This window comes from Candoia aspera, chromosome 6, assembly GCF_035149785.1.
Source record: "Candoia aspera isolate rCanAsp1 chromosome 6, rCanAsp1.hap2, whole genome shotgun sequence".
Taxonomy (NCBI): domain Eukaryota; kingdom Metazoa; phylum Chordata; class Lepidosauria; order Squamata; family Boidae; genus Candoia; species Candoia aspera.
The window spans coordinates 73,552,528-73,564,707 of NC_086158.1; the positions used below are offsets into that span (position 1 = coordinate 73,552,528).

Sequence of the window (12,180 nt, forward strand, 5' to 3'; positions counted from 1 at the left end):
GACTTGCAAGAGTCGGTCAACGTAGCTTTACAATAAAGTAGAATTAGCTCATCTGGTTGTGATTCCTATCTGGTTTACCCCACAAGGCTGACCCCCACAAATTGAGGGAAGCTTATTGGCCTCCTGTTTGTTTTCTTTAACAGACTTTATGCAAAGCCAAATACTCCTACAGTATTCTGAACCATCCTAATCCAGGTGATTATGTCCTTTTGGAAGAAGTGTCAAAAGAGCCAGCCAACAAAAGATCTTCGACACCCAAAGTATGTCAGAGGATTCTTTTGGACCAAGAGTGTGTGTTTCAGGCTCAGAACAAATGGAAAGGAGCTGGGAAATTTATTCTTAAACTTAAGGAACAAGTCCAAGTAAGTAAATTATTAAAGAGATTCTGTAAAGATTACAGTTTGGGTTTAGTAATTGTATATGAAATGATGCACTTTAACATCTCTAAAAATGTTTTGCTGTTTCATAGTCATGCATCATCAGAAATGGATTAAAACGGAAGAAGTCCAAGACATAATGAATATGGGAAAGTAAAATTGGCAGATCTGTCCAGCCATACTTCTTCGCTTGCTTTTTAGTTTCATTAATTTTAATCTTCTTTAGATGATTCATAGGTATGAATCAGGTTCATTTTGCATCTTACAAAAACCTTTATTAGAGAAAGAGAAAAGAGGAAATTAACTATGTCATTTCATATTCTTGTTAATAATAATATAACAGAAGTCATGCTCTGCATGAAGGTTTTTCTTCCAACATTTGTATGTATTAATCACACTTGACCATTTCTTTTGTGTGATCCTCCTCTCTTTCCTTCCTTTCTTCTGGGCAGGCAGGCCGAGATGATAAAAGGAAAGGCATTTCCTTTGCTAATGAACTTAAGAAATTAACAAAGTCAAGTAAGCAGTACAGAGGCTTTATAACCCCATCTCTACAAACTTCTTCAGAAGGTCTTCAGAGTAAAGATGACAAGGCTGGTTGCCATTTGACTCTTAGCGATGCTATGGAATAACATAACAGCTTTCAATTCAGGTAGGATGTCACCAATGTGTAAACATTAAATAATTAAAATTCTGTTCTTTAGTTACAAAAGCTTCAGCAAAGGATCGTTACCTTGTCGTGGTGCTGGAGCTTGAGCACCTCAATGATGCCATGAGCTAAACCGTGAAGGGCCACCCAAGACAGGAAGGTCATGACAGAAAAGTCAGACTAAATGCGATCCCTGGGGAAGGTAATGGCAACCCACCCCAGTATTCTTGCCGTGAAAACTAAATGGATCAGTACAACCAGAGATATGTCGGTATACCATCGGAAGATGAGACCCCCAGGTCGGAAGATGGTCAAAATGCTACTGGGGAGGAACAGAGGATGAGTTCAACTAGCCCCAGATGTGATGACACAGCTAGCTCAAAGCCGAAAGGACGGTTAGCGGCCGACGGTGCTGGTGGTGAACGGCAAATCCGATGTTCTAAGGATCAACACGCCATTGGAACCTGGAATGTAAGATCTATGAGGCAGGGCAAATTGGATGTGGTTATTGGTGAGATGTCAAGATTAAAGATAGACATTTTGGGCATCAGTGAACTGAAATGGACTGGAATGGGCCACTTCACATCAAATGACCACCAGATCTACTACTGTGGACAAGAGGACCACAGAAGAAATGGAGTAGCCTTCATAATTAATAGTCAAGTGGCTAAAGCAGTGCTTGGATACAATCCCAAAAACGATAGAATGATCTCAATTCGAATTCAGGGCAAGCCATCTAACATCACAGTGATCCAAATATACGCCCCAACCACAAATGCTGAAGAAGCTGAAGTAGAGCAGTTCTATGAGGATCTGCAGCACCTACTGGACAACACGCCTAAAAGAGATGTTATTTTCATCACGGGAGACTGGAATGCTAAGGTGGGCAGTCAAATGACACCTGGAATTACAGGTAAGCATGGCCTGGGAGAACAAAATGAAGCAGGACATAGGCTGATAGAATTTTGCCAAGACAACTCACTCTGCATAACAAACACTCTCTTCCAACAACCTAAGAGACGGCTTTATACATGGACTTCACCAGATGGACAGCACCGAAATCAGATTGACTACATCCTTTGCAGCCAAAGGTGGCGGTCATCTATACAGTCGGTAAAAACAAGGCCTGGAGCTGACTGTAGTTCTGATCACGAACTTCTTGCACAATTTAGGATCAGACTAAAGAGATTAGGGAAGACCCACAGATCAGCTAGATATGAGCTCACTAATATACCTCAGGAATATGCAGTGGAGGTAAAGAATCGATTTAAGGGACTGGGCTTAGTAGATAGGGTCCCGGAAGAACTCTGGACAGAAGTTCGCAACATTGTTCAGGAGGCGGCAACAAAATACATCCCAAAGAAAGAGAAAACCAAGAAGGCAAAGTGGCTGTCTGCTGAGACACTAGAAGTAGCCCAAGAAAGAAGGAAAGCAAAAGGCAACAGTGATAGGGGGAGATATGCCCAATTAAATGCAAAATTCCAGAGGTTAGCCAGAAGAGATAAGGAATTATTTTTAAACAAGCAATGCGCGGAAGTGGAAGAAGACAATAGAATAGGAAGGACAAGAGACCTCTTCCAGAAAATTAGAAACATTGGAGGTAAATTCCAGGCAAAAATGGGTATGATCAAAAACAAAGATGGCAAGGACCTAACGGAAGAAGAAGAGATCAATAAAAGGTGGCAAGAATATACAGAAGATCTGTATAGGAAGGATAACAATATCGGGGATAGCTTTGACGGTGTGGTCAGTGAGCTAGAGCCAGACATCCTGAAGAGTGAGGTTGAATGGGCTTTAAGAAGCATTGCTAATAACAAGGCAGCAGGAGACGACGGCATCCCAGCTGAACTGTTCAAAATCTTGCGAGATGATGCTGTCAAGGTAATGCATACTATATGCCAGCAAATTTGGAAAACACAGGAATGGCCATCAGATTGGAAAAAATCAACTTACATCCCCATACCAAAAAAGGGAAACACCAAAGAATGTTCAAACTATCGAACAGTGGCACTCATTTCACATGCCAGTAAGGTAGTGCTCAAGGTCCTGCAAGGTAGACTTCAGCAATTCATGGAGCGAGAATTGCCAGATGTACAAGCTGGGTTTAGAAAAGGCAGAGGAACTAGGGACCAAATTGCCAATATCCGCTGGATAATGGAAAAAGCCAGGGAGTTTCAGAAAAACATCTATTTCTGTTTTATTGATTATTCTAAAGCCTTTGACTGTGTGGACCATAACAAATTGTGGCAAGTTCTTAGCGGTATGGGGATACCAAGTCATCTTGTCTGCCTCCTGAAGAATCTGTATAACGACCAAGTAGCAACAGTAAGAACAGACCACGGAACAACGGACTGGCTTAAGATTGGGAAAAGAGTACGGCAGGGCTGTATACTCTCAGCCTACCTATTCAACTTGTACGCAGAACACATCATGCGACATGCTGGGCTTGAGGAATCCAAGGCTGGAGTTAAAATCGCTGGAAAAAATATTAACAATCTCAGATATGCAGATGATACCACTTTGATGGCTGAAAGCGAAGAGGAACTGAGGAGCCTTATGATGAAGGTGAAAGAAGAAAGTGCAAAAGCTGGCTTGCAACTAAACCTCAAAAAAACCAAGATTATGGCAACCGGCTTGATCGATAACTGGCAAATAGAGGGAGAAAATGTAGAAGCAGTGAAAGACTTTGTATTTCTAGGTACGAAGATTACTGCAGATGCTGACTGCAGTCAGGAAATCAGAAGACGCTTAATCCTTGGGAGAAGAGCAATGACAAATCTCGATAAAATAGTTAAGAGCAGAGACATCACACTGACAACAAAGGTCCGCATTGTTAAAGCAATGGTGTTCCCCGTAGTGACATATGGCTGCGAGAGCTGGACCATAAGGAAGGCTGAGAGAAGGAAGATCGATGCTTTGGAACTGTGGTGTTGGAGGAAAATTCTGAGAGTGCCTTGGACTTCCAGAAGATCAAACCAGTCCATCCTCCAGGAAATAAAGTCAGACTGCTCACTTGAGGGAATGATACTCAAGGCAAAACTGAAATACTTTGGCCACACAATGAGAAGACAGGACACCCTGGAGAAGATGCTGATGCTAGGGAGAGTGGAGGGCAAAAGGAAGAGGGGCCGACCAAGGGCAAGGTGGATGGATGATATTCTAGAGGTGACGGACTCGTCCCTGGGGGAGCTGGGGGTGTTGACGATCGACAGGAAGCTCTGGCGTGGGCTGGTCCATGAAGTCACGAAGAGTTGGAAGCGACTGAATGAATAAACAACAACAAAGTTACAAAAGGCTCTCAGGAGAGCTGGCAAAATGTCTGTTTTCAAGTTCATGGTCTAAAAGACAGAACACAGGAAGAAAAGAAAAATGGTGGGGCAGCGAGGAAGAAGAAAGTAAGTTCAGGGATTAGGTGTCCGTTGTAGGAGGACCAAAGGCAGCTGGTCTTCCAGAGAACTAATGCAGCAGCTTAATTTTCTGCTCGATGCCTCTGTGCCGTTTCTTATTTCATGGACAGGCTCTTTAACTCAGGTGTGCTTTATGAAATACATGAAATTTATATTTGACATGGTGGAAGAATCTGGCCCTTCTGTCTAGGCTTGGAAGCTTCTAAGAGCTTGGATGAAGCTTGATTTAAGGGTGTCTTTGTTGTCAATGACATTCTAAAGATGAACATACAAATTGCATAAATATTGCACCCATGAAGGATTACAATGAAAAATGTTACTGAAATGGTGATGAGTTGCTACTGTGTGTTTCCATACAGCAAGATCCAATAGTTTTACCCTTTCATTCGTGTGTGTTCAGCTTATTGCTCTAATAACAGATAGTGGGAAAAGAAAAACCAGCAGATTATTCTTTCCATGGAGTTAAATTTAGGATTCCCTTAACATGGCAATTTCTCATGCTCTCAGTGATGCAGTGCCCCCAAAACCTCTTTCCCAGAAATCTGGGATAAAGAGCAGCCTAGAATCACGGCCCATCGCCTTCTGATTAGGAGATAGTGGGACTTGCTAGTACACAAGGCAGGTCAGATTTTCACAGGCCTCCATTAGTGCATGTGATGTCACTCCTGGTGGAAAAGTGCTCTTCTAAATAGAAACACTATTTTTGTGATTCCACCACAACGCTACAAAGCAATAGTATGGGAGCTGAGGTTCAAAAGAAATGAGAAAAGCACGTCAGCTTCAGAACGTAGCTTGATCTGAAGCAGCATTGGAAATTGCTCCTCAGCTGGCGCTGAGGGAGCAGAAATTGCCATATGTTCTTCCCATCTTGGGTGGTCAGATTGTTTTTTTTCTTGTTATTTACAAGCGAGGGAACTTAGGTGCTCGGTGAGTGGGCTGCAACACATTAAATGACAAGGAGCGTAGCACACACCAGGATGCCCCTATGTCTGCACTGGTAGGACGCTCTGAATAATAGTGTGCACAGTGGTTTCTTCTTCCTTTCATTGGTCTCCTGCAGTTTGGCACAAATCAGCCCTGTCTTACCTGTTCTGTATTTTGCTAGGAATGGACATTATGTCTGAATGAGTCATAGTTACCACCCTACATAATGGCCAGTTACGGTCATCAAAACAACACACCCTATTTCTATTTACAAATGAGATCCGGGCATTTAAAATACTATGCTATAATATGGTTTTATGTTAGCGAAATAAAGGTTAAAACTTGCGATGTTCCTAACTACAAAGCCACTGCAACATTCACCTGCCAGTTTTGCTATTTGCTTTAAGTTTCTTTTCATTCATATTAATATTTCAAATAAACTTTTTTAGATACTCTGTTTGTATCTGAAAGAGAAAATTCTTTAGAAGAAAGGTTATATACATTTATATTCAGTGTCTTTTCTGCTTTAGTTACTGATAACAGTGCTATAGTACTGAGGGACCGCTTATCTCCAATCAGTTCTGCCTGCCCGGTACATTCCGGCAGAGTGAATTCACTCCAGGTCCCCTCTATTAGATGTTGTCACCTTGTGGGACCAACGGAGCAGGCCTTCTCCATCACGGCCCCTGCCCTCTGCAGCAGCATCCCCCCAGAAAGAAGGATGGTGCCCTCTCTCCTGGGGTTCTGGAAAGCTCTGAAAACCTGGCTGTGGTTCCAGGCCTGGGGTCAATGTACTGTTGTATTTTGCGTGGGCGGGGGGGCTGTTTTATTTTGTTTGATTTGTGCCATTTTTAGATAATTTTAGTCTGGGCTGTCTGTGTGGTTGCAGATTTATCTGTTTTTATAAATTTTGGGGGTTTTGTACACCACCCAGAGTCCATTGGAGTTGGGCAGCTATAACATATTTACATAAATAAATAAAGTAGAAAATTTTAAGTCTGGACTGTTTTTCCTCCTAACATTTTCTTTAAAAATCTGAATCCTTTAACCCTGATGTCAGTTGAAGTATTATTTTTGTCCATTGATTTTCCCGGGGAAATTTAAAGTAATAGAACTTGAATACTTTCAATATATTGTGCCCATTCATGTGTATCACAAACCTGCAAGCAATTTGTTTTGATTGATTGCTGATGTGACTTTTCAAATTGTCAGATTCATGAGACTTACAGTTTATCTGTTTCTTCCTGATTCCAGGGAATTATAAATACAAGAGACAACAATCACAGTGAAGATGAGAAGATGTAAAGATGGATCCTTCAGCATCTTATTTGGGCAGTATTTTACCTGTAACTGGAATAGGTCTCTGAAAGACAAAAAGCTTTGGAGAATGGAAGAAATCACCAGTGAGGCCCTGGGAGAGCCAGCTGAGGGTGGTTGGCAGCGCAGGTGTAATATCGATGAGAGGCTGATGGTATTCTGCAAATGAGAAGTTGGCTCTGAGCTTTGAAGGAATCATGTGGAAGAATTTGGAAACTGTTTTCTTCTTCATACTCAGCACCTTGGGCTGGGAGAGTAAAGTGTGCACCTTATGTAGCCCTTTGCAAACAGAAACCTGCTTTTTTGAATAGAAGATTTTAATTAAGTATCTTAAGGGAAAATGAAGGTTGATAATGTTTTATAGTTTGTTGCATAAATCTAATGCACCTTTAAGAATTCCTCTTCACGCTAATGTGATTACAGGCAGATGTATGTAGTACGTTGTAATTCACAAATTTTAGTAGAGTATTGTGAATATATCATCTGTCTTAATGTCAGTGTAAGTAGATGGTATATATATTGATTAGAAGAGAATTTTTTCAGGTAATGTATCCTAGTTTCCCTGTTTTGAAACACAGTAATTTATTTTAATATTTTAAAGTACGTGCCACTGTAATATATTTATCATGTCTTGCTCTAGAGAATTCTACATATCTTTATAGAGAATGTTACTTATTTCTCAGTTTAAAGGGGATAAATGTTTAATGAAAAAGTACATTCAGGAAACATAATCTGTATGTTGACTATCTCAGTAAACAATATTAAAAATTTTTGAGAAAAGGCAATTTAAGTAAAGATTTACTTCTGGATTCTTCATTCAGCACCCAACAACACAGCATCCCAGTAAAACTTTTTGTACTTGTACTTGCTTTGTTTAAATATTATTTAAAGAAAAGAGGGAAAAAAACCCCTCTTATTTAAATAGAATGCATGGACTGATTAGTATAAAATCTGCTGCTGCTTTTTACAAAAAAGCCCTTATAAAATAATTGTCTATTTTTATAAAACGGGGGGGTTTTAAATCTTTTTAAAAGGCTGCTAGTATTGACTCTAGCTTTCCTTTTTGTATATATATTATTAAAAACTACCCCAAAATAGTAGGGCATTTGCAGCTGGGACAGCTGCTCTCCGCTGCTCTGCACAGTCTCAGGAGAGACAGGAGCTACCATCTGCTCCGACCTGTTTTTTTCCCCCCTTCTTCCCTTTGAATCCGAAGCTCTCTGCCTCCATAATATAAAACAGGCAGATTGGAAATGGCAGATGTGCTTTACATTTAATAACTGTAACACATATGAAGGCTACAATCATATATTCACTACGTGGGATTCAGTTCCTTTGTATTTAACCAGGCTTAATTTTTAGTAAATGTGTCTAGGATTGCAGTGTAAACCTGTCAAAACAGGCTGTCTGAAACTTTCAGCAATGCAGTGCACCTGCAATCCAGCAGATTCAAGTTGAATGCATAAATCAAGAACAGGCCCTGCTTGCTTAATTGGAGTTCAAAGAAGCAAAATACTGAACAACAATTTGTACCTGAATGGCATGTAAAGTTATAATCAGATTGGACGTTCTACAAAGCTTTGTTCTCGTGTTTGCAAAACATATTGTTCACCTCTGGGACAAAAAGACTTCTACGTATCAAAGCAGCAGCACCAGAGGGCTATCATGAAGGGAAGAAACATATTTAGCTAATAGCTATATCCTAACTTTTTGCAGTTAATGTGAAAAAAAATTATATTAAAATCCAGAAAAGACTCTTGTTTATTTTTCTCCAAATCCTAGACTAAACATAATTTGTCGCTGAGAGAAAGTGAATGCATTATTGGTAAAACTGAAGTGAAATGTATTTGTGTATGTGCCTGTTCACAAATAGGTACTTGCTTGACCAGGGACGGTGATTATAGCTTGGCTGGTTGGTACATGCTGGATGTACACACTAGGTCTGCTTAAACCTGCACATCTTTTAGCCAAGAAAATGCAGAACACCAAAAACTTGGAGGTGAATGCCTAAATTCTCTTGCCAATTTCTGTCACAGCAACATTATGAAAAAATGGTCTCTATCATAAAGAGGGGCAAGTATTAAAACTTCACACCTGCGATTAATGTTTAAGTAAATGGTTGTTTTGAACTGGAAATGTTTTTGACTATTACATTTTAGCCCCAAAAACCTGCAGCACATGATCATCCTTCTGTTCCTAAAAATGCTTCTAAACTTCGTTTATTATATACCATTTTATATCCATGAGGACAATAGGTAGACCATGTTCCAACACCCCTTGTAAGATTCCAGTGATTCAAGTTCCTACACTCTAATCCAGCGTTTCTCAACCTTGGCCACTTTAAAATAGGTGGATAGATATACTTTAAGATATCTTAAAATGGCCAAGGTTGAGAAACGCTGCTCTAATCACATCATGACCCTCAATGACTTTTTGGCTGCTGTGATGATTTCAGTTTTTCAAATTTCAAATTTATTTTTTATCAATAATTGTCACAAATTGATCAGAGTCTTGGCCTTTCCTTACCACAATTATAAAGCAATTCTGTCTTCCTTCAGACACAAAGTTCGCATTACTTTACTCTTTTTCTCTCTTTAAAATATTGGTTGGGGATATTTCTATCCCCTGAAAAAGTAGAATTGCTGCTTCAGGCCAATGGACATCCATGGAGAGGGAGCGGGGCAGGGCGGAATTGTGGAGTACATACTGTGATGAGTGAGACCTCTGTCCTTTTCATATTGTTGCATTGCCACATCAGAGTTAGGTACACAAGGGGCACAGTGTGTATTACAACATTCTGATGCCCCTTTTGTCATTTGGATAGTCTGTAATGGTTTGTGGGAATGACCCTGGGAGTCAGGAGGAAGAGCCCCAGACTTGACAACCATCATGCAAAAGGTATCTCAGCCCACAGAAGGAAAAGGGGTGTGGGAAGCCTGTCAGAAGGACCCTTCCAAGTTTCCTGGAAAGTAAGAGGGAAAATGTCCTTTCAGACTTGCAAGATTCTGTTACTGTAACTTTACAGTAAAGGTAGTCTTAATACTCCTGGTTTGTGCTTGTTGTCTGGACTATCTCGAAGGCTGACAAAATCTCAGCCCTCTGTGCTGTGGATGGCCCTGCACAGAAAACGCCAGTGATTGTGAAACTCGTACTTACACAGTTTTCCTTGGTAGGTATGGAGGAAACAGGACATGGATAGGAAGCTGTTATTATATTGCCCCAAATCAAAAGAAACCACCAACGCTGATGTTTGGCTCAGGCCAACTCAGCCTTCCATCCTTCCGAGATCAGTAAAATGAGTACCCAGCTTGCTGGGGAAGGTGACGGCTGGGGAAGGCAGTGGCAAACCACCCCATACTATAGTCTGCCAAGAAAACGTCGCGAAAGCGGCATCCCCCCAAAGGGTCAGATGTGACTTGGTGCTTGCACAGGGGACCTTTCATCTTTCACCTATTTACTGCAGTGGGAAAGTCCAAACATTGGAAAATATCCACTCTGGCCCGGCAGGGCTTAGGAAGTTGAAGTTGTTCCATCACATTAATGGTTTGCCTCCACTTTGTATTTTGGCATCTCATTAAACAACTGAGTGCAGCAGAAGACCTTTGGGGCGGCAGCAACATCATGTGGAGAAAAATTCTTTTACTCACAGGTTGATTCAGTGTTGGAGACCAATCTGTAAGTGGGCTTCTGAATTCATTTTCAACATAAAAGTTTTTTGCCTTTCTCACTTGGCCTCGGAGGAACAAGCTGAGGTTCATTCTTGACTTAAGCAGGGCACCAGAATACTTCAGTCTCCGAAATTTATGATGGGTTTGCAAAGCCAGGTCAATCACACAGGGACATGTTCAGTAGCACTCCCCAGGCAAGGCCCCGAAACAAAGACAGTAGGGTGCATTCATAATCAAGCAACAAGGAACTACAAGATTATAAATGTGGTTACAAAGAATCCCAAAGACAAAAAATAAGTAGGTCTGGCTAAAGCATAATTGCTATTCAAACTGCTTAACTTCTTCCACAATCTCAGTAGAAGTTCTAGAGTTAAAACCCAACCTAATAGGTTAAAAAAAAAGTGTATTTCATGTATGCATTATGTATTTACTACAGACAATTTCAATTGTCTTTAGGAAATCATTACTTGTTTCCTAGGTAAACTTCGACAGAAGACATTGGGAGCATTGCGTAAATTTGTGAAAGTAAAATAATGCTCCCAGCTCCCCAATTGCATTGCATACAACATAAAAACTAGCCATAGCTTCAATCACACCATCTCAGCCACGATCTTGACTTTTTTGACCATACCCTTCCTGAATTGTGTAAAGCATTTGGTTGCTTGACCTGTAAGGGCCCCTTCTATCTTAGGCATGTGGTTCTGTTAAACCAGCACTTATTTTACTGTCTGTGAACCAGGCCAGCTTCTTTAATCTGCTGCCTTTAAAACACTTAGTCCAGCACTTGTTTCACTTGTTATAGACCGAGTGCTGATTGCAACCAATATTTTATTTGTGTATTTGAAATGGAAGCTTCAAAGGAAGAGCTAACCAAATAAAAACAAGTGACAGGAACACTGTTCTCCTCTTTGTATCTGATTAATCTGTAAATAAAATAGGGTTGCTTGTGGTTATACTTGTACAAAGATCAAGAGAGAAAATTAATCTCCCTTTACAAGCCACTAACTAATAGGGAACAAATTATTTTTATATCTTAGCTGGATCTTTCTACTCCTTTTTGATGTTTCAAGAGACTATATATCATCCATACCGTAACACCAGCAAAGCACAGCTGGAGCATTATGGAGGACCAGCTAGCTAGACTGTTGCACAAGACTTTTCCAAGTTGCCTTTCTCAAATCAATGTAGAAATGTGGAATCATAAAATGGCTATAACCTTTTCACCTGTTTCTACACTCAAAATAATGGTTTCAGCACCTCAGTAAAGAGGAGGAGGAAGCCTTTGAGCAAGAAAAGGGTGATGGCAAGAAGCTTGTTAAGTTCAGCCTTCTGAACATTTTATGTTTGAAAATATAAAGGACATTAGGCGCTGCCGTGATAAGGGTCTGGCTTGGCCCCTTGGTAGGCTCTGCAATGAATAATCATTTGTGGCTCTGACACTGATTCCCTGAAGTAAAATTAATCAAGAACTTTGCTTTTGCACAAGATGCTGTCAAACATTACCCCACCACCCCCAGCCATCCGCCACAGCCAGTGTGGCTAGAAATGAAGGAGGGGATGGGAGCACCATGGAAGATAAGCTGTACCCAGTTTTGACAGTGGCCCCATTCTCACATACACCTGGCCCAGTCAGCCACTAACCCACTCAAGTTTCCTTACCACACACTTTTCCTTACTGGGGTTTGGCCGGCATAGCCACAGAAACTTAATTCCCCATTTGGGGCATTACTGGAGTTCCCGAGCTCCCGTTGCTCGTCCCAGCTCCTGCTCACCTAGCAGTTCGAAAACATGCAAATGTGAGTAGATCAATAGGTACCGCTTCGGCGGGAAGGTAACGG

General features: G+C 40.9%; 1 protein-coding gene across 3 annotated transcripts in view; it reads left to right on the plus strand.

The window, feature by feature from the left end:
• PLCE1 (phospholipase C epsilon 1) overlaps positions 1-7,459 on the plus strand; it is a 156,965-nt gene extending 149,506 nt beyond the window's left edge. For all 3 annotated transcript variants that reach the window (XM_063307406.1, XM_063307407.1, XM_063307408.1), the window contains 3 exons: positions 144-362; positions 830-1,029; positions 6,612-7,459. In XM_063307406.1, the coding sequence (XP_063163476.1) occupies positions 144-362; positions 830-1,009 (399 nt within the window). In that variant the 3' untranslated portion in view covers positions 1,010-1,029; positions 6,612-7,459. The remainder of the gene's footprint in view (positions 1-143; positions 363-829; positions 1,030-6,611) is intronic.
• The last annotated feature ends 4,721 nt before the right edge of the window (positions 7,460-12,180 follow it).